This window comes from Meleagris gallopavo, chromosome 11 (assembly GCF_905368555.1).
Source record: "Meleagris gallopavo chromosome 11, MGAL_WU_HG_1.1, whole genome shotgun sequence".
In the NCBI taxonomy this organism is placed as follows: Eukaryota; Metazoa; Chordata; class Aves; order Galliformes; family Phasianidae; genus Meleagris; species Meleagris gallopavo.
The window spans coordinates 2,546,111-2,569,857 of record NC_139414.1 but is presented as its reverse complement, the minus strand read 5'-3'; the positions used below and the strand labels follow the sequence as shown (position 1 = coordinate 2,569,857).

At 38.5% G+C, this 23,747-nt stretch overlaps 1 protein-coding gene across 4 annotated transcripts in view; it reads right to left on the bottom strand.

Annotated features, from left to right (window-relative positions):
• The window catches only part of STAG1 (STAG1 cohesin complex component), a 163,952-nt gene that overhangs the window by 90,082 nt on the left and 50,123 nt on the right, over positions 1 to 23,747 (bottom strand). For 2 of the 4 annotated variants that reach the window (XM_085232711.1, XM_085232710.1), the window contains 2 exons: positions 23,362 to 23,541; positions 10,918 to 11,014 (listed from right to left, as the gene is read on the bottom strand). In XM_085232711.1, the coding sequence (XP_085088837.1) occupies positions 10,918 to 11,014; positions 23,362 to 23,541 (277 nt within the window). The remainder of the gene's footprint in view (positions 1 to 10,917; positions 11,015 to 23,361; positions 23,542 to 23,747) is intronic. The other 2 variants (XM_085232712.1, XM_019618871.2) reach the window with 1 other exon arrangement.

Genomic DNA, 23,747 nt, shown 5'->3' with positions numbered 1-23,747 from the left:
GAATTCATTCTATCAAATGGTGTTATGGTACTCATTGTATTTTCCATGGAAATAAATAGGAGGTATTACTTTTGGAGTGACCTACTTACTTTTTTTCTGAAGCTGAAAACAACGGGGTTTGCTATTCCTCTACCAGTAGTGACCTAGCACTATGAAAATGTGATTGAAAGTCAGGCACAATGGCTGAATTTATACTCCTCCCCCTTCAAAAACAACTGTTAGTGCATGTACTTTTCTATTTTGAAGTGCAAAAAACAGATTTTTTCTTTTTGCTAGATCAGTTTTATAAGCAACAACTCACTGCAGATCTGAAGTAACTTGTTTTCAAAGACTTGAAAGAAGAGATTTTAATGAATTCCACTACGTTCCCCACTTGTATTTGCTTCACAGGAACTGAAAATCTTCCACTGGCTCTATTCTCTAAGTAAAACACAGGACATCCATGTTACAAGAGTTGGTGTTAGGGCAGAAACAATGCTCAGCACCTTGTTTTGTCCAGCAAATGTTGTCAGCTCCAAAATGTTTAATAATTCATTAAGTTTCACAGGGCTTTTTGCTGTAGAAAAAGTCTGAAGGAATGACTTTGATGACTCAGTTTGAATCTACTTCAAACTAAAGTCACAAGAACTGCATCTGGTGTATCATAGAAGCTCCCTACAAAAATATTAGTACACTCAATGCAGTATGAATTCAAGGGGAAACTCCATTTCTTTATGTTCATAATTTAAGAAATAAAGAGGAGGCTCAATAAATCCAGCTCTAACTGGAAGAAACGACTCAGGATGTTACAAGAAGTTGTGGAAACACATCTGACCTCAGCTGCAGTGCTGAATTTTGCCTTTTTTTTCTTCTTAGCTCTCAGGAAAAAACAGCTCAAAGGTAATCAGTAAGAACACAGAAGTAACAGTAATCCTTTGCTAATCTCAAAAGATGCCCTTCCTCTTCTTTATTAATGAGTCACCCTGAATGCCTAATTAATTAAACTGATTTGAAGAATACAAGATGAAAACTGTGGAGCAAAAATTGTTTGAATCAACCCAACAGAAATGTGTCTCACTTCACCAAAAACTAAAGTTCCACCACCACAACATCCACCAAACTATTTTCAGCTAAATTGTTTAGAAAAAAAAAAAAAAAAAGTAGCCTTTATTTCCATCATCAAATAGATGTATAATAGTTCAGTTTAATAAAAGAAAGGCTACTTAACAGCACTGTTAGGTCCCTCTGAAATTTCCTCATTTATACAGTAGCGTAATTAAAGGGACTTAAATGATTTTCCATTTCATATGTAAACCACATGGGTACTTACTAATCAGCTTCGGTCTCCTGAAATGAAAATACATCTCTCCCTTTTAATAGTTGGTCTATTTTTCTTAATAGCTTTTTTACAGAACTGCTTTTCCACCTTACTTTGTTTGTGTACTTAAGGGATCCAGTACAGTAAATGATGTGGCTCTGCTCTATTGAATATACTATCTTCCATTCTCTTCCAGATATCTTACTTCATTCATTAATTTTACTATTATTCACCTGCCTGAGCTCTGAAGTATTACTGTGACTTCTGTTCCCAGAAGCAAATTACAACTAAGTAAAACTCCAATCTGTCACCTCTGGAAGAATAACCATCTTTAATGAAGACTCCATACTTTTGCTAGTAGTTTAATGATTTTATTTCTAAACTTTTTAAAAGTCGAGGAGCATTCTCTGATCAGTCTGTGATTGACATGCCATTAGTTCACTTGAGGATGTCCTAGCTGGAGATTTGTGATTCTTCCTTCCAAGTGATTTTTATTACTTCAATTGTTTTTATTGCTTGAAATGGGACTGGTTCTGCATTTTGTTGCACCTCTTTCTCTAACTGGATGATACAGAAACCTCTTGTAACAGGTGCTCTGTGGTGATCCAATTTACCACCTTCCACAGCTGTGTAAACAGGACCCCAATGCAACCTCTGAAAGAAAATTTTAATTTGTTTGAGCTGCAATATTTAAGTTATGAAACATTCACAACTACCCAGGCAAAATTTTTAAGAACCATCACTCCACAATGTTAATATTTTTTTTAAACTCCTATCACTCTTTGGTGGTATTTTAGTAAAGTATTACCTCTACCTCTTCCAAGGCACTGCTTGCATTACTTAATGATTCGATTCACACAGCTGGCTGTATTCTCCAGGGTCTGAGCTGGGACTAAAGGTGTCAGTAGCAAATGTATTCTTGTCATACTGAATTAGATCTGACGCAGAATCTGTTTTAGTGGGTTTAGAGTCTCATAAGAGCGTATTTCAAGTAACATTATCGGCTATATACACATATGATCAACAAGCACATTACTGACTGTATCTGTGTAACAAAATAAGCTTTCATTCCCAAAACTTTCTGAAATTTCTCGGCCCTCTTTCTATGACCACGGTTTCCTAAGTCACAACAACTCAGAAGCAATCTAGATTCATTTCAATAATAAATAACAGGGACTATGATAAATCTGATGACTACATGAAAGGTATTTCAAAAGATGACGTTATGACTTTGCAGGGATTTGTTTCTGCAGCAGGTGGTGCCTATTAAACTCAGCTGGCTGTTCCTGAGAGAAAAGATTTTCTCATCAGTCAAAGGTGTTTTAACTTTGGAACTCCCAAATTCAACCCTTTATGAAATTGACTAGTTTCAAACTGAAATGCTACAGAGGGTGAGTATGAGTATCAGTTGTTCTAAGCTAAAATTTAACCTAATGGTATCAACTGAAAGAGGACACAAACATTTCTACTGATGTACCCACTTCTCAATTGATGACAAGTTATCCAAGAACTAGGATCACCTTTGCTTATTTAAGCAGAGGCACAGACAGTGCTGGAAAGGCTGCTCCTCAGTGCTCCTGCAAGAGTTGATCATACTTTTGTTTGATGCCCTTTTCTGTTCTCCCAGGTATCCCCAAAATTTGCACTGTGCTTGCTTGAGGCAAAAAAGGAGAAGACAACATGGAGGTAAAGGACATATATAACAATGCTCCTGTAATAGATTTGATCCTTGTCACACCAGAATATGTCCTAACTACCCGTTAAAAGGAGGAGCAAAGGTTAAGGCTCATTTGGTCATGATTCAGATTAAAGAAGATTGAGGGAGTAGATTGATGTAAATAGCTAATAAAGCATGCAGTATTAAAAAGAAGTTACTGAAGCCTATAGTTTCCTTAATGCAAGAGAGAGAGAATCAAAATTACAGTGTTACCTGAGAGAAAAGTCACTTTTTGAACTTAATTCCTACCCTTTGCCTGCAGTCAGATTCCAGCTTCAGCAGAAAGCGTATGTTTGGAAAGACAAGAGAGGTGAGGAGCCTTTGCGTTTGTCATCTCTTAAGAATGCACTGAGATCTAGTGGTATTTGATGGCTTTTTATAACTAGTTTTTGTCTTAACAGAAAGTCCCTCTGAAGTCATTAAAAACAACAACAACAACAAAAAAAAACCTAGCAAATGTATTTAAAACATTGGTAAAGAAGAACTCATACACAGGCACAATTTGCTCGTATGTCTTAGAGGAGTACTGTCCAAGAAAAATCCCTACTCTGATCTGGCTTTTTGGTTTTTTTTGAATCTATTTGACATACAAACAGAGAAAATCATACAGATCTGACCAGTAAGACAACAACTATTCTGAATCCTTAATATCAAGACGTATTTATTGGTCTTCTCTTTAAAAACAGCTGAAGCATCATCACTTATCTGCGAGACTTCTCACACAGTGACTTCATAATCACAGTGAGAACAACAATTTTCCAGACCCATACGTATGTAATTAAATGAATATGGTAGAAAACAAGTGGTAACATCAGAAAGCCTTGTACAACTTATGCTCAGCAAGCACTATCAAAAATGAATACACACCATGAATTTAATAAGTGGTGTACAAACATAAACTTTGTTCCACACTTCCAAGGAGGAATTTCAGCAGAGATCTGAACACACGACACAGCACCAGCAGTGCAGAACTTGCTCTTGGGCTGTAACTACAAAGGTAGTTTGTCCTTCCCTATGTTATACGTTTGAGTGCTCTAAAATATTCCAGTATCGAATGTCCTGTTAGTTAATTGAATAGATTTGTTTTAGATAATCTGAAATTTTAAATCAATTCACATGAATTAATCAGGTAATATCTTGATTTTAAGCCATCTTATTTTTGATTTGTCATTGTACTTGATGTACGAATAGTTAAACGTATTTGTGAGAAAGTAATGTATTTTTAAAAAGCAGTTTAGTTTAAATTACTGCTGCTTCTATTACCAATTTCTAGGGTGAACTCCTGGACTGAAGTCAGACCCCAAACTAGCAGGTATTTCATTCAGTGATTCTGGAACCACAGACCCAGTATGCCCCTCACTCACATCTCTGCACTGCACACTCAGCAGATTTCTGCAGTTTTTTCCCATTACTTTCTGAAAGCAGGATGCACCTTTGGGGAAAAAATGGACATGGGTTCAAAGGTACTTATCAAAGCATGATGTGCTGCTTCAGACCTTGTTCATACTTTCACAACTGAATTATTTTACTTCTAATTTTTCACGGCTTTCCATCCCCAGAAACATCAGGGAAATGCAAGGCTTACCACCAGAGTTCTGCAGCTATTCTGCCCACATTTTGAAGAGGTAAAGAACATAAAAAATAGTGAAGAAATAGAACATGAGATGGAAAGTACAGATACCAGTCTGCAGAGAAACTGGAAGAAAGATGGAAAGCCTTTATGAACCGTAAGTCACCGACAGTGAAGCTAAGGCTTGAGCTCCAAGAAATTCAACAAAAATCAGCCATTTGCAAATGCTCACCAAAAAAAAAAAAAGAGATCTAAACATAACCATATCACCTGCCAAGTATTTCATATGAACATTCTAAGCTTAATTATCTTCATTTAAAGAAATGAACTAATGGGGGGTTTAATGTAGCTCTGGTAATCTGATCTGCTTTCCACCCAAACCAGGTTTATAATTTGCATCTTATTTTCACTTAGAATTTTGTAAGCTTTCATTTCGTGATAAACACACTAAAATTGACCCTGAGGCTCAGAATCAACATGTATGAAGTTCAGATCTGGTTTATCTACACCGCAGATAAAATTAAGAAGAAAATAAAGTCACTTCCATTCTTCAGTCCTGCATATTCTTGAATGTGGTTAGCAGAATCTTTTTAATGTCTAACATAGGTATAGGGGGTGTATTTTTATTTCTGTATGTTTTGCATAGAAAATATTTTCTAAAACCTTGACATCACCAGGACTTAATACATATACAGGCAAATGCCTTCTTTTTTCATGTGCACTACTCCTTTACTTCGCAGCTTCTCCCCTATACTCACACACTAAAAAGGGATTTTACTAAAATAAAAAAAAGCAACAAAGAGAAAGCATATTTTACACCCTGAATAAAAATACAAAGTCCAACATAATGAAGCTTATTTTCTCATCTGTTAAAAATATTAAATATATATAAGTTATTAATTTCTTAATAGTACATGAATGACTGAAGAGAGAAAGTGTTTTCCACATGCCAAAGCCAGCAACATTTCCCACAAGCAATTCTGCAGTTCCTTATGCAAAGACAACTTGTAGCAAATTATGCTTATCATTCATGCTTCTCTCAGTGCTCAATACGTCCGTCTGTAAGATCAATATTATTCCAATGATCACAAAACAAAATTCTGTGCAAGTAAGTAACTGATGTGTGACTGACCAAACATTATTCTATTTACAACATCATAGCCCTATTAAAGCATTATTAATCAAAGCAAATGTTACTATTTCCTGTCTAATTTGCTTTCTGAAATCCTGCCCAAGAGCAATGCAAGCAGTTGTTTCTTCATTTGTTTTGCCAGATTATACAATGGACACATCACAGTGTTTTTTCCTGTTCTCAGCCTTCAATTTCCTTTGGCGAAATATAAATCCATTAGCTTGCTCCATGCCCTTAATTAAGAGCACAGAACATTAATAAAACTCCAAATAAGCACGCATCTTGGACCCACGCAAGCTAGCTCCTAAATCCTGCACTTGTTGATTCAGTTTTTATCATTTGATCACAACATTTTTCAGAGCTTCTTACAGGACTGCGTGAGGAATGATAAAAGGCTCCAAGCAAAAGGGTACTGATCCCTACGTGCCTGATTCACAAGGAAAGCCTCAGCAACAAACATCCTGCTGTGCACAAAGTTCTTACACAGATTCCTGCTTTCTTGCAATTACAAAAAGGCAACCCTCAAACCCACTAGCAGTCAGAGCTGACAGGTGGCAGTGTGAACGTTTTTCATTAATATCTGATTCCACAAAAAGAGCTAAGTGAAGCTTCTGAGGGGGGAAACAAGACATAAGAAACTTCCTAAGAAGGAAATCCACTAACTTCCCTGATGAACAGTACTACTCCTAAAATCAACTGTAGTGTGCCATATCACATAACTTTTTCTAAGGGAGAGCCCTTAAATCCAGACATGGCTGTCACATGAGGCAATTAACAGTGAGGGTGTTTCATCAGGTTTGCTCCTTCAGTAACTGGTGTCCTGAAGCTGGTCAACAGCAGGTAAGGCTAGCAGAGGACGCAGTGCTTAAATCACTTTGTAAAATCCTCTCAAGAATTTGCAGGTTTCTGGTTTACCTATCAGAAAAGAAATGAGAGGGAGAGAACGAATGGCAGTGATTTTGCTATGTACTTAAAAGTAGTCAAGAGGTTCTCCCCTTCAACATGTGAGTGACCTTTTTTCCTTCAAAAGAAAGCTTCTTTTCTTACATGAACCTGATGGGTCGGTTTGTCCTTCACAGCTTAAGAGGTGGTTTCAGCCACTAATAGCTTCTGGTTAGGAGAAAAGATACATTTATGCTGCAAGTATGGCTCTCAGCCTTTAAAATCCAGAAAGGTCAGAGTGCTTATGGGGTTTTCTGTTTGTTTTGTACCAGTAACAGAAGGCAAAAGCAGACAGCATCTGCAGATACGCAGATCAGCTCTAAATCCAAGGAGCTCCAGAAATGGAAGCAGCCTGGTTGTCATAGCAGCAGAGCATGCTACCTGAGCTAATTACTCAGTCTGAGAGGCAGAGCTAATTAGCCCAGAAGCAGCATCACACTGACACAGATCCTTCAGGGACCCGGGCACACATCCTGCTGATGAGACATTTCAGCTTACTTGCAGCTAGTGCAAAAGAAAAAGAAGTTCCTTCAGATAAGAAAGCAATTGAAAAGAGCTCTGAAACAAACACAGCAAACTGACCCTGAGCTGCAACTCCACGGCAGAGGAGGACAGCTGTATCCTCACTGCCACAGACCAAACTACCAAGTTTGGACTGGCAAACTCAGTTGCACAGCTGTACTTATTCCCTCCTGCCAAGTGCAAGTTCTGTGAGCAACCAGTTTATTACTACAAGAGCCTAAATTCTATAAGCTCCCTGTTATTTAAGAATGCAAACTGCTGCATTTAGTTTCTGGCAGACCTGGAAGAACGCAAATACAACACCTGTGTTATGAACTGTGAATACTGTAGAAAACAAGTATTACCAAACAAACAAATCTTCTTCCTAGGGCTGCAAACAGCATTTATTTATGGTTTTTCCAAAAGCAAAAGCTTTTTAAAAACTGAACACTAACTTTTTCATCTTTCAAAGCTACTAGCTAACATAAGATCTTCCCTCTAGAAAATGAAAAGCATCTTAAAGTGGGAGGAAACAAGAAAATACATTTATCAATTTGCTAGTTCTTGTCAGCTATTCTTCTTTCACAGAAGCAGCACAAAACATCACAAAGAACACTACATCAACAAAGTGTCAAAGGAAAGGATTTTTGCTGGAATTCTTAAGGAGAGTAAGATAAAGGAAAACCTGAACTGCCTTCATGTTTTTGTAATCAAAATCAGCAAAGGCAATAAACATAAATGCTGAGTGGGAAAACTAGTGCAAAAATGGTGTAAAGAATTATTTTAGCCCCTTTGAAAATCCAATTATTGGATGGAGATGCTTTTGTTAGCTTAGCAGGACAACCACTGCATTCATAATCACCTTCAAAATACAGGAAAGATTATGGAAGTCTTCCTGAAAATAATTCTCTCATGTTTTAATTGTCATAATTGCACAAACCAGAACACATCATACAGAAAGTAACTGATTAAATACTCAAAAGTGCTGACAAAGGATAAGCAGACACTTGAACATTTGGTTAATATTTATTGGAAGTTACACATATCTCACATGTTAGCCTGCACAATACATAACATTTTCCAATTCTAAATAATTTATGTAATGTGACTGCTCATTCCTATTTACAAGAGGTCACTTCTCATTTCAGGAAAATCTCTAAGCAAAACTGAAGGATGCCAAAACTCATTCAAGCATATGTGCTGCCCAGTAGAACGGAATAAATGTGTAAAAATCACTATTTCTCTAATTATAAATATTTTTGTCAGGTTCAATACTGTTGCCAAATAAAGCTATTAAGTTTGGTACTTAAACAGTCTCTAATTAAAGTCAGAAGAGGCACCTACTCTTCACCTATTTGAAGCTTTTGAAATAAATGTCAAGCTAAGTGTATTTTACGTATATTTAGATATCAAATATTTCTATTTGCTAAACTCAGTCCCTTTCAAAGCTCCCTGGGGAGCCTCCTTTCAAGTTAGTTGTTGCTCTCCTTCCTTCAATTAATACTCACAAAGTTAGATCTGTTAGTGGTTAGCATTTAGATCAGACTTGTATTTTAGATTAGAAATTAAAATGTCATATTTGGGAGGACATTTTTCACCCAGAGGGTGGTGAGGCACTGGAACAGGTTGCCCAAGGAGGCTGTGGATGCCCCATCCCTGCAGGCATTCAAGGCCAGGCTGGATGTGGCTCTGGGCAGCCTGGGCTGCTGGTTGGTGACCTGCACACAGCAGGGGGTTGGAACTGGATGAGCACTGTGGTCCTTTTCAACCCAGCCCATTCTATGATTCTATGATGTAATAGAACATGTATTCTTCCAATGAAAAGGAAACTCTGGTCTTCCTCACACAAACACAGAAAATGGCCAAATTTCTGGATCTCATTTGCTTTAAGGGTGGCTTACTACACATCTTACTCTAAGTGGCCTATCAAGGAAATCCACCATCTGGGGTAAAGCTTTTACTTTTTGCAGTGGGCAAGCACGCTTACAGCATGAGAGTGGGAAAATGCAGAGCTGGGAATGGCGAAGAACAGAGCTGTTTGCCAGGGTCTTAACCCTCTTACCAGCTGTGACTGTATCCACTGCAAAAACTCCAGCACAGAAACAAATCCCTCCACCACCACACTACAAAGCCAAGGGACAAGTCATCTTTGCCTCCTTTTTCTTGCCCTTGCTATTTGAAACCAGAAGGCCACTAAACGAACTCAGCAGAGAGATTCCCTGTGAATGCAGAACAGAATACTGAAAACTGATAAAACTTTACCATAAACCCATCAAACAAATAAAACTATAAAATCCAACAACAGCATAAAAATTAAATGACATCAGCCACTTGAAGTGCTGTGCTTCACAGCCAATAATGGATAGGTTTTCTGGGAAGCATTTGCTCAGTAGTATGTGGCTGACAGCAGGCATTCAGCCTGCATCAGTCAGTAACAACATGTTTAAAAAAATATGATTCTTCTGAGATTTTAAGAGCTGCCTTCTCTAATAGGAAATGTAGGAATTAGGGAAGAGCAGCCAAGGAATGAAGGTGTAGAAGTCTGTTTTTTTTTCCACATACACCTTCAAAAGAGAGTAGTAAAAATAAAAATAAAAATAAAAAAGCAGAGGAAGTTCAACCACTTTAACATAAGCAGCCAAACAAGTCTGGAAAATATTTTAGGTAATATGTGTGAAGAACACAGACACAGACTGGTATCCTAAACCCCAAGCTTCAGTCCTTCCACAGCTCCTGTCTTTCCTACCATCCATAAATAAGTTTATTTTGTTAAGCTACTAAAAACGTTTGCTGAAGCTACTGTTGGCTGACATTTCTTTCTCTCTGATGCTTTTACCTGTACCTGGGACTTCTCCTTATACTTAAGAAGGAAGAAAATAGACTTCTGACTAAATCATTGGATGGTCTGACAGTATATTTACATGCCAGTTGCAAAATGAAAGAAACGTATTCTTGAATAACAGGTTATTTTCAATAATACTCAAGGCAAATCATATGAAACATTATTAAACTATTAACAGTTTGGCACTGGGTGCTACAGACAGTGGAGTTTTGTCTTTCACTCTTTTCAAGGTTGAGTTAACTGTAAAATGACAATACATGAAAAGTTCATTAGAAAGCACACTGTAGCAATAGAATACTGGAAAGAGCAGCCCATGATAGATAAATGGAGACTAATTAAATAGGGTGTAAAAGACTATCCACTGGCTGCTGACTTGATACAGTATTACAGAAGAAGAAATAAGATTGGTGCTTCAGGGAAAAAAAAAAAAAAAGAAAAACCAAAACGCCAAGAACAGCTTCTTTCTTCCCATTTGAAGGCAACCCAAGCCCGACTCCCTCCTCTTCTGTTAAAAAAAGGCTTATTTTCCTAGAGAAAGAGAAAAAAAGGCAGTTGAAGTACAGTTACACCTACTAATTTTTGTAATAAAAAAATCAGGAGGGAAGAGAAAGGGGAAGTAAAGATACGCCTACCTTGATTAACAGATCTTTTGTCTCCTTTTGCTGACGAGCAGAGTGTCTCTGGGAGGATTTGTACACTTTAGGATGATGACAGGAAAGTGAGAAAACGAAAGAGTATGTCCTTGACAAACAAGCTTTAATAAAATTATTCCTGAATGTAGACAATATTTCTGTATAAACCATGCATACACGGAATACCTCCACGTGCCTCCCACAACAGAATCAGCATTTTCACTAAGACACACTTGTATGACTGTCAGATTTATTCTATACAACTTGTTCCCAACGTTCTGTACCTCGACATCCTGAACACTGGATAAAGAAGTTGATTAAATCCAGAAGTGCTATGTCCCTGTCTTGTTTATATGATTCAATCCAGTCGTCCACCACAGACTGTCAAGAAAAAAAGAATACTGATCAGACACTCTCAAAAAAACATTTTATTAAAGGCAAAATATTTATTCTTTTCAGAATCTAATTTCATAACTGAGAATTTATTTTACATAATTATATGTATATACAAATGCAGAAATCTATACACCTTCTCTCAGGGTGGAGACAGAACAAATATTGTTAGAGAGCAGAACCATATGCACTGTTTTCCATATTATAATCACATAAAACACAGATTCAAATTCAAATTGCTTTAATTCCTGAAAATTCTACTTGCAGTATGTATCCAGTTTCACACTTGCATTAAAAAAACAAAGACTACGATTACATACAGAATGACCAACATACATGCCCAGGAAACTAATGAGCAGAAGCCATTTGGGGATAAAAAAAATGAATTTACACTGCATAATGAACATGTCAATATTTATAGAGGCCTAAATACTGTATCAATCATTCAGAAACACTGTACATAGTTCAAGAAGACAGAATGAAATGAATATTTACATGAATATACAGAAGTTGCTTTTATAGTGTTTGGAAGCCATTAAGCCACCTGAGTCTCAGTATACCAAGCAGAGTCAGTTTCAAACCGTGCTCAGAACTATATGTAGTCAGGAGATATCTTTATCACCACTGATCAGCAGGCACAGCACGTGGCCATTGCTATGAATAATAGCAGGGGAGAGGACAGAAAGCACACAGGTGTCGAGGTTTGTCATTTGTCATGTATTAATCTCTGGGGACACAGAACGTGCTTCAGTGGCTTGATGAAAACATCCAATAAATGAATTTTGCCAGTCAACATAAAAGTGCAATCACATCACTGGAAAGAGCTAACAGCAGATATGCACCAGCTGAAATGAGTGCAGAAACACATAATGAATGGCAAAGCCTATAGCTGCCTCCCTTACACTCTGCCCTACAGTTCTGACTGCAGAACTATCAGTGCTGGGGAGACCCATGATTTTTAAACTTCCCAAAGTTACGAAAATGAAGCAACGAGGAAGAACCAAAGAAAGAAACTGTGGAAATAATTTTAAAACTACAGTAAAAAAGCAAGAGGGTTGTGTGGGTTGCTGAGGTCTGTCTTGAGCAATACATGAATGACTTCCTTCCACGTCACTGACACACAGTATTATTAAAGCTCTCTATTCTGACCTCCTCAATAACACAAGCAGGGACTGTAGTGAATTGTACATGCTTAATGTAACTATGATATCATGTTATACTCATTTCATTAGGAGAAAAAAAATCCTTCCTGCTCCATACATGAGATAGCACTCACCAGGCGAAGCACGATGAGGCTCTTGGAGCATATCTGACAAATGGATTCTTGTATTTTGGAGTTTGGGTTTATAATGCATTTCTTTCTATGTATTTGCAAGAACAGCATCTGCAAAATCAGCCAATATGCTCCACCTTTACACAAATCGCTACCTTTGCTCTTAACCCAAGTCAGGATGAGACTATCAGCAGTTATTCAACAACCACCATAAATTCCTACACAGCCAAATTGCCAGCAAACTAAGTTTTTGGAGGTTTTGTCTACCAACACACTCACAGACATGCACAGTAGGAGAAGAAACGTCAGGAAGCACTGTCTATCTGCTCCTCAAAAGGAAACAAAAAAGGAAGACTTGGCTCAAATTAATCTTATATTGAATTATGTCAAATTAATGTTATGTTGAGAAAACATGAAGCATCAGCACAAAACTATTCAGAATGCTTCACCATTATTTCAGCACAAATGTAGACCTGTTCCTCTTAGTACCAATCACCTGCAGAATTCTCCCCAGCACATAAAACCAAATATAGCCAAGTGTGAAATTTTTTTACTAAACCAAATATTGACAAAGCTTAATGACCATCCTGCTGGTGTACTAACAAAACATTTGTTTGAACAGCTTTATTAGTGTAACTATCAGAACAACACGAAATTGCCAGCTTAAAAAACAGCAGCCAGGCCGAGTCAGCCCACAGGTTCTGGCCCAAGAGGTCTTAACCAATCGAGTAACAACTCACTGATACTTCCAGTCACTCTCCCAGACCCTTAATCTACACCTCAGAAGTTTCCTGGTCTGTGGATATTGTTGCACACACTTCATTTCTATTGTAAAGAATGTGTCTGTGAACCAGAAAACTCTACCATCTGCACCATTTGGTTGCAGCATATCTCAAGAGTTAATTATTCAACACCACCACAAAAAAAAAAAAAAAAAAGAGTAACTTCTGTTTTAAATTTGCCAGGGGGTAGTTCTACTCAATGCCACCTAATTCTTACAGAAGAGAACGCAAACCTCCAGCCCAATTTACATTCTCCATGCTTCCATCACATTCCGCACTTGCCAGCTCTCGGGCAGCAGCAGCAGCACCCTGCTCAGTGCTCTTTGACTTGCACAGAAGCACTTCCATATTTTCACCTTTGCTCTTAACATATTCTGAAGTTTACTACCTTTCTTCTTCAGCCTGGGAAATCTCAGGTGATTCTGACGTGTTAGCATCTAGTTCTCAGCCAGTGACTGTGCACCACCCACAGCCCAATGTCACCAAAGCCTTCCCTGCAGAAGCAAGGCTGAGCTGAGAGATTCCTTTCCAACCTCAATTTTGCTCCTGGATGTCGCTATGACATTCTGCCCCTTCAGCTATAGCACTGCAAGTGCTTCTGCACTGTGCTATAAATTACATCAGTGAACCCATCTGCCTTAAAACAGAGGATGCAGAGGGAGACTCAGAGGAAAATTTTCCTGTTTTGATTCTACTTATTTCAAACAAATCTTTTGTTTGTAAAAAGTTCCTCAAAACTGTAGCATCAGTTCAACTCTATGATCTTCTGCTTTTTTTTTTTGCTTTTTTTTTTTTTTTTGGTCTTTTCATGTAACTACAATGAGTGAGGGATGAGCTATGGCCTTGAGCACTAAGCACCCACTCTGTCCTCAGCAGCACTTTAGTACTTGCTGTGCTAAACTGAGAAACATGATGCAATTCAAAGAAGAACAGAGACAAACAGAAGATCTCAAGTCTCGCGGACCAGACGAAAAGCACTGCAGAGTCTCCAGCACCAGCAGCAGATAGAGAACAGTAAAATCAGAAGTAATGCTTAGAGCAGGGACAGGAGGCAAAGACTGCTTCCTGTACCACCTGGACCTCGCAGGAGATTGACAGAAAAACTGAGCTAAAATTTCTAATGTTTGGGACAAATTGCCTCACCTTACTTTATGTGCACAGCACACGAAGTCACAGCCAGTCAGTCTTAAACTCAACAGTGTATATATATATATATTCATTGTGCAATGGCTGCTCCAAAAGCAATGCCTCCTACTTTATGAGGTTGGGTGTTGGTGGGATGGCAGCAGAGGTTGAACCTCCCACCAATATTCTGTTACATCTCATTGCCATGTGGCAGATGGCAGCAGAGGGGCAGTCTGACAGATGGTGTCTGACACGGAGGTGCAGATGAAGCAAAGATGAATTCCCCCATGTGGAAAAAGAGAACACAGTGATATTCACTGACTCTTGCTGAACATTCCTGGAGACCAACGGTGGATGTAGCACAGTGAAGGGTGGGCAGCGCTCTTCAGCAGTGGCAACAACTGTCAACTCTGCTGGTACAGATTATAGCGAGTGCAGCATGCAGGGTCTTGTCCGTTGCTGCCAAAAATGCATCGCTGATGGTGGTGCTTGTGTTGAAAAAGAGCGTTTTGTAGCTGAGAATGCGCTCCATCAGACAGTGGTATGGTTCTCACTGTTGTAGTTTCCATGGGGGAACTACAGAGGCATTACTTTTGGAGCGACCTACAGACTTACATGTCTATCTATATCAATATTCAGTAGAATCTTCAGTATAATTCATCTGTCCAGAACAGGAATGCACTGTGAGGCAAGATAACTCCTGCTAAAGGCTGCTCATGATGACTCCAAGCAGTGCCTGCTGGCTGCCTGGGGAGATGGGGGTGACAAAGTAGCACCTCAGCCCTTGGCACCAGTGCACAGCTATACAAACTGTGCTCACTAATCCTGGAATCCTGGAGGAGGGCATGTATTTCCAATGTATCAAAATGGAAGTAACACCTGTAGATGTACATAATTCAACCCCTCATACACATTTGGCATGCTTATTGGTAGGGGTTTTTTTTTAGAGATTACAGTTTAAGGCAACAGGAGATAATGAAGCCAGACTACATATGCTACAACAGTTGGAACCTAACCAAACTGTTAACTTCTTGATGTAACAGAAAGGAGCTATAAACCTGAAAACATTAGGATGAAAATAAGAAAAAGATACATATCACACCCAAAATAGAGACAAATGCCAACTGAACCAAGAAAAGACAGCAGTAATCCAAAAACCACAAAAAGAGGTTGAATAGAGAAAAAGAGGGGAGGCAATAGTGTAGCAATGGGTGCAACAACGAATCGCTGCCAGAAAAGGAATTTTTTTGCTAAACATGCATAGAGGGAAAGACTGCTATTAAAAACAAGGACTTCTTGATGACAGTCTACATGTTAAAACCAACCCTTCCATATCAACTGATCTTGTTACTACTCCCATTCCAGTAATCCCATTTTCAAGGTTATCTCAAACATAAGCAAGCAACAAACTACATTAACAATTCTCACAGCAACAACTCATTTCCTGGTCCTTTCCCTGTCATCTCCCCTACACACAGAACTGATATTGGAGTGAAGGCACCGGGGGAGGAAGGGCTCAGAGAGCTCTTTGGAAAAAGGCAGCTGCAAGTCAGCTCCATCCAGCAGAAGAATTCACCCGTCTTGTTGTCTACTTCAGCAGAACACTTAGGAAAGGTGGCACAAACAGTCTGCATGAGTTGTGCTGCTGGTACCCATCTGCTGCCAGGCGTTGTTACTTTCAGATGTAGTAGAGAGTGTTGATCTACCATATGGAAAATAACACTTAATGAATGCACACAACAAGGAAAAGGCCCTTGACAGCATTATGATGGACAACAAATGAGAAAGCACATGAAAAACTCTTTAGCTTCTCATTTTCGTTTCCAGATTGGAGTAAGGAATTCCTCCAATAATACCAGATGACCCCTTCTAGTTCCCTGCCCTAAGAAAGCAGCCATATGTGCACACACAGATACACGCACACATCCATATATCCAGGCTACAGATAGACAAAGACATGCACACAGATGCACCACATCTGAGTCAGTCACTGGAATGGGGCCATGCTACAGAAATGAATTTTTTCCAGTATTTTTTTAATTTTAAAATGTTTCCATTCTTAAGAGAATTGAATGAAGACTCAAGATCTTCTGCAAATAACAGTTGATATATTATGAATAAGAGGTCAATACAGAGATTTTAAAAAATTCCATAACTGCTTTTCATAGAATCTCACAGATAACTACTTCAAAATCTGCCACACAGCATTGTTGGAAGACAAAATTTAACAAGGCTGATAAGTAAAAAATTAGGAGCTTGAAGAAAGTTAAGGAAGCAGCAAAACAGATCTGAATAAGTAACTTAAAATCAATCATGGAATCTTCACAGATGCACTGACCTTCACATCTCTAAGTCTGCTAAAAGATACATCAGAACACTTCTGATTCCTGAGAGGAATAACAGGTTCAAATGCCAGTAAAAGCAAAAGTCTGAGGCAGTGAATGAAAAAAATGAAACTCATTATCTTATTACCTCCTGGAGGCTTTTCGGCTATGAATCAATTTCATATTCTTACAGTGGAAGAACGTTACAACACTCAGAAGCATTACATGCTGGAGAAACCATAGGGACTAACTGCTGGTGATACTTGGCTAGCTCATGTAAATTAGCACAGTCTCTCTAAATATTAATGAAAGTTCATTTCATAAAGCTATTTCACAATTTAAATTGAGCAACAATTTGGCAGCAGTGTACAGAAAGTAAATACTGTATCCAAAGGGGATGTTCAAGTGAAAGATGTGAGCCTGCTGTGCACTAAGGCAGACCAGTGATTAGGAACATTTAAATGATTTTCATTTCATACATCTGACCCTGGACATGCCTCCCTCACACTGAATACAACGGAGAAAATACGACTTGGGGATGAGTGCACGGTGTGCTTGTATTGAAGGTACAAAAAATAAAAGGAAAGCATAAAATGTGGCTTAAACTGAGGTCGTCTGCCAATGAATTGTTAATCAAATGAAATTCAAAGCTTACTGAAACAGAAAGCACAGTAACATTATGATTTCAGTTATCTGTATAAAGAACAGCCTCAAGAAAAGAGAAAAGCTAGGAAACACCCTTTAACAGGTGGTGAGAATAGCTTAAAAGAACAGTGAAAATAAGAATATAGGGAAAGAAATTGAAGTACAAAAGACTTGTAATGTTCTGTGTAAAGTTCTTAAAGTAAACCTACATCTCTTTTTTTCTTTTCTTGTTTTCTTTTCTTTTTAATAATGGAAGTATTTAGGGTCATGAAGTATACATGAAGTATTTTGTGAAGACTGAGGTAATTGCACTGAGTCACCGAGGAGAAGGCAGCACCCAGCATGTCACAGTATGTGCACTTTAAGGTTGTGCATCACACTTCCAGATGACTGATTGCATTCCTACTGGCAGACAGAAATACACACCCACTGAAAGAACTAATGTAAGGTTAATAAAACAGAACTGTAGGTCGAAAAGCTGCAATTTATCCTTTTTCCTCTAAAGATGGTTATTTTAAATTAAGAGAGTTCATGCTCTGCTAACTGCTAGAGAGCATTTTCTAACAAGCCAAAATGGTTATTTTAAATCTTACTTTAATGTATCACTGATTCTTGTTCTCTATAAGCAAAGACAAGAAAATCTGCTTATGCAGTGCTTATCTACGTAACTTTTTTTCCTTGAAGCACAGAGAGTAAAGGAACAAACTTAAGATAAAACAAAGGGACTCACGCTCTCCACACAGAGGCATCTGTTTGGCATTTTGCATATTTCTATGCAGAAGAACGAGTGTGAGCTGTCATTATGTGGGGCAAGCACTCTAACACATTGTATGGAAAAATGTGGTTGGAAATACAACCACTTCTGAAAGAGAAAAATATTTAGTTCCCTAAGAGTATTACAGCGGCATGATTCAAGTGGCATTACTCTTATATGCAGAATAGGTACTGGAAAAATTATTCTTGCAGATGGATTAAAATGACAGGAACCAGCAGGACAAGTATCCTTGCTGCAGCACAGCTACAGCACTCAGAATGGCACCTCCTCACTTCAGCCCTCAGGAAAGAAGGGCAGACTGCAGCAGCCTCGTACCAAGCCCATTTTTCACAATGATACAGACTTTGTGCAGCTGCTGATCTCTCACCATTCACATATTACACGATTTCTAAAGGGCTCTGTCTGTTTAAATTGGACCACTCATGGGCACAAATGGTTCTGATGGTTGTGCTTGAGATGTGAAAATCACTAGAGGAGCACAGAAACAAAATCAGTTATTCCAATATGAGAATCATCAATTTATTAAAAACCGTGCTTCAATTTCTTTTGCTAGTGTTATTTGGAAAAGCTCACATATCATCTCAGATGCTCTAAAAAAGGCTGACATTACAGAGAGCAAAAAATTCATCTGCCTTTAACCACAGTGGGCATTTTCAGGTATAAATGTCTTTGCACACTGCACTGTAAGCTCACCTTAGTTGCAAAATCATCAACCATGAATTACACAAGGGAAAAGAAGTACTGTGTGATGACTGCAGAAAAAAATCATTTGGTATTAAGGCATGCATCTTCACTTAATTGATGTTTAATTTGGCAGCCAAACTGTTGCTAGCACAACAAGCATGAGAGCATGTACCTGGTTCTGATTTTTCCTTTTAAATCAGTAGCATACACCAAAAGCAAACCAAGATGAGGTTGCAGAAAAATCCATCTAGCAGTATCAAAACTAAATACTATTTAAAATGACAATAATAGTTGCAGTCATTTTATTCTGTAAACTTTAGATCTACTTAAAACTCCTTGGGAGTTTCTGAGGCTGTTTGGTAAAATTCCAGATCATTATTCCAGATCATTATCCATTCTTCAAGAGAACACAGTACTGTTACAGTACAGCAAAAGACTAATAAACCATGCTTGCAACACAAAGAACAGGAATAATACTTAATATCCTTAAGTTTGTATGCTGTTAAATCTTAAGAAAAACCTTGACTTCCTGAAATAGCCACGGTAGATGCAGAGACACTATCCACTGAAGAGGACTTCTATTAGGAGAATTCAGGGAGAAAAAAACCACTAAGGCTATTGTAAACACAGACAGGACATTCACTCTGAGCTGCAAACAGTCTGAGGTAGGGAGAATTCCCAAAATATGTCTTGATGTCTAATCGTCCTTTCTTATTTGCCTTTGCCAGTGACAGGATACTGGACTTATGAGATGATCCAGTCAGAGCTAGAATGTTTGTATTTTTAAGCTCAAGTAACAAGGTGTGTATGCAAAACACAATTCCTCCTGAATAAGGTAGATATGATCGTTGCTATACAGTCATTTTAACCAAGACTAATTCTGAGTTGCTGCCAGAGATGAGCTGGATCAGAGAGCCGATCCAGCTGAGAAATATCATCCCAGTGCCACGTATCTACTTCTGGGTGTGACTACAAAATACACCAGAAAAGTGTAAAATACACCAGCTGTGGGTGGGAGAGAAGGTGGGACAGATCTGATCCACAGCAGCCTCAGTTTATGAAAATGGAAGTGGGCAGACAACAACTGTTCTTATCTAGAGCCACTGAGAGGTCTAAGGATCACAGACATTACACTGCATAATAATTATGCAATTAAAATAACTGTGTGACTATATTTCAGGGAGTTGAGAAGAAAGCAAAGCAATGCTTAATCTGGATGCTGACCGTGCTGGGAAGCAGCTGGTAATGCTGCACAGGCTGTGGGACTGGCTCTCCTGTAAGCACAGAACGAGCAGCACCATGAAAAATTCCATTTCAACATACTAAAATACCTTGGGATACAAAGCCTAAAACACAGACATAATGGCACGTAATGGAGATGTTTTACTCTGAACCATCTCTACTCAACACCAACATATAAGCAGAGGGATCAAATATTTCAAATATCAACACTGAAACGGACGTTTGCAGTTCACTACAGATAAGGGCAAATGGCAGTGCACAGAATATGATCTCAGCACAGATCTGTTTATGTTTTGCTACCAAATGCCTTGTTGGATTACTGCTGATTATCTCTGATTTTCTGGGAGAGGCACAGATCTCCTTTGCATACATGAAAGCAAAATGCCTCCACACCTGGGTTGACCAACACAGAAGCATAAACTTTATTACTGCTAACTGGACATAACTGACCCATCAGAAATGTTCAGCTTGCAGTCTAAACAACATGTGAGGTGAGCACGTCTCTTAATGCTGGGGTCAGAGAGCAGTGCAGAAGTGCCCAGGAAGTCTTCAGCCACAGGTCAGCCTGCATACTGGGGCTCAGCTGTGGTGCTGGTGGGCATTAATCCACTGCCTTCACTCCCACCAGTGTCAGCTCAGACAGTTTAACATAAGAAATGATGATGCAGACTTTTTGGCCTACAGAATTTAAGGGTGGGGAAATATAGTGGGTATATCTGCCCCCAGCAGAAAAGAGCCAAATGATAAAAAGCAGGAAAGTGTCATATTTGCATAAGAAAGTAAAATGTGTGCATAAATAGCTCTATGAACAGTTTTACTGGATTGAAGAAATGTACCATCAGAAAGCAGTAAGGTCATACTGCACTGCATACAGAGAGAATTGCCAACTTCTGAGGCAATTAATGATACAAAAGGCTAAAAAACAAAACCAATACCAACAACCCAGTACTTGGCTAATGTGGGTATCAAATCGATTTGCAGAGTTCAGATGAGAATGTGATGGATGGATACAGCTAACACTTCATGAAAGAGGCAAAGATCCATAGGCCAAGAACACCTCTGAAGTTATACATATTTGAAAAACAAAATATTAACACAACTTTGCTTCCCTGGAAGACCCAAACGGCAGTAAGCTTGCAATGAGAACCAAAACAGAGGAAAAAGATTAAGTGGAACTGAATACTCCTCAGCTAGACTTCCAGGAGCTGGCAATAGTAAGCCAGAAAAAATCTACCAACTAAAATATATCCTGAGAGCAAACAGCTGGAGCAGACAGATCAGAAATGAAAGCACACAAAGTAAAATTCCCATGTAATTTGAAACTATATTAATTGGTTTTTTTCTGTTTTCCATTGCTGGAAGCAAACTTCAGAGCACTACAATAACAACAGGCTCATGTTACAGAAAAATAACTAACAGCAATAAATAATAGGTTCTGACAAATGCAAATTCATGTCATTTCTCTGACAATTGACAATACTGACAAACGGCTAAAAAATCCACAACTAAAACCTGCACCAAAACTATGAACTAAAAAAAAAAAAGCCAAGCATTCCTCATTGTTTCATAAAATCCCTCAACTATTTCCTTTGTTTCACGTGGCATTATTATCCAGAAATTCAAAGTAAAAATAATTTAATCCCATTATAATTGCATCCTCTCCCCCACTGTAGCATTTGGTACTATTATTATTTTTGGAATTTTTTTTTAATCAATAGTAAATTTGGGAAGGGACACAAGTGACACACACTCTTGAAATTAGCATCAGAGTCCCTGAATGCTGCCCTGAAAGGTGGGGCACTAATGCTCTGTGCCTTCACACAAACTTGCCTCCTCTTCTGCTTTTTGTTTACCTATTAGGAACAGCTTCAGATGCTCTATTTACTTTTTTCTCATGCGTATGAGATACAGGCTGAGCATGTTTTAAGCACATGAGCACATGCATATAAGCACACCCCCTGTATATTTTTACACAGCCATTACATTTTTCAAAACAATTCCTTTGTATTTGAATTCCAAAGGTTTCTTAATACAAACATACAGATTATTTCCTTTTACAATTTAATTTGAGGAAGACTTCTTTGAAATAGATAAAATGTATCAGTCAGTTCCACACACACACACAGACAGTCATCAAACATGAAAGCAATCACTCACTACTTCTCGTTTGGCTCCTGCAAATATCAGTAGCTCTAAGACAAACACACTACGTAAAGCAGAATGTATGTTCAGTACTGCAGTAAAACCAGAAAATAGACTCCAGATGTTTCCTCAAATCCTGCCAAAAACAAAATTTGAAAAAGCACTGAAATCCAAGCAAGTTGGAAGCCTCAATGTAAAACATGTAGGAAGGAGAGGCACACAGAACCTGTAGTTTTGTTAGGAGTAAATTTGTTCTGTCTTCACCTGCTAGACAAGAAGGGACAATCCTGTATAACTGTAAACCCAGCAAATGAGAAGAACAACATTCTACATCACAGATTTGAAATCCAGAGAAAACATTCCATAGCTTTCATGCATGTGGAAGGCTAAAAATAATGAGACTGTGATTTTCAGCCTCATTTTCCTAATTTACAGTTTTTCTCAGAACACACTAACTGATGGTGATGTTGCATGAGACCCATTTTGTTGAAATGCAAAATAAAGGAGGTCTTCCTACATAACCCTTCAGCAGTAACTGCTATTGGCTTTTAGCAGCAACGGGTTATCAGTATTCTGGACCCACCATTCCTCCTTTACATGCCAAAAAGAAAGAGCTGAAGCACAGCAAGTTACTAGAACCATACAAACACAAAACAATCACCTATAGGGGTTCTTCAGATGGGCCTCATCTAGGCTAATGACTTTAAGACCTCAGATCAAAACATAGAGAAGAAACTTTTCTGGAGGCATTTCAAAAGAGCTGTCTTAGATATTCATCTTAGAGTGAAAAATTTGCCTTCAGGGTGTGCCAATCTTTGCTCCTCAGTTAGAGAGGAAGTGGAGGCAACTAGCTTAGCTCTATTCTGTAGTTCTGGTGGAGACAGCAAGAGGGATGCAAGTACTCAAAAGTGTGCCAGCAGCTATTTGGAAAGGTGAAAGAAAAAAAAACAAACAGGAAAACAAAAAGCTCTGTACCCAACAAAAGTATCATTTTATACTTTGTCTTCCTGCAAAACGTGCTACAGGTTGTTGTTTAATGGACTGCTTTAATGGACCAACATGCATTTTCAGCTCAAAAGCAATCAACAAAATATTTGTGAATTCAACTGAAATAACGACTTTCTGAACTACCACTTGTCTTTCAGAAGCAGAACAGCCCCCAGCTCCAACACAGCTCACTGTTCCTTATCAGATACAGACTAAGATAATGTTAAACATGAAAGTTTATTGGACCAATACAGCTTATGAAAAAAATCCAAGTGTTTACAAAAGCATAGCTTAGGTTAAACTCCTACAGCCAGGATACCCTGCAATCTGAAGTATAACACAGTTAGGTATTTTACCTGCATAGCACTCTTTCCCAGCTTAACCACCTCGAACAAAGTGACAGGGTCTCCTTCTCCATTCTGCTGAGGGTGGCCATTAGCTCTTCCACGACTTGCTCCTCTGGCTCCAGATTCAGAACGACCTTTGTCTCCTGGAGACTTCCGAGGTTTCTTAGTGGCAGACTGGGCAAAGAAAACCAGCAGAATGAAAAATTTATTATAGCTATGAGATCTGACATCACTCGAAGTATCCTTACACATCATAGATAGATTCTACACACACGTTTATTCACTCACACGCATAAATATACACAAACATCACAGAACAAGCCAGGCTAAAACGGATCTCTGGTCTCCAGTCTTATCTCCTGCAAGGTCAAAGCAAAGTCAGCTATGAAATTCTG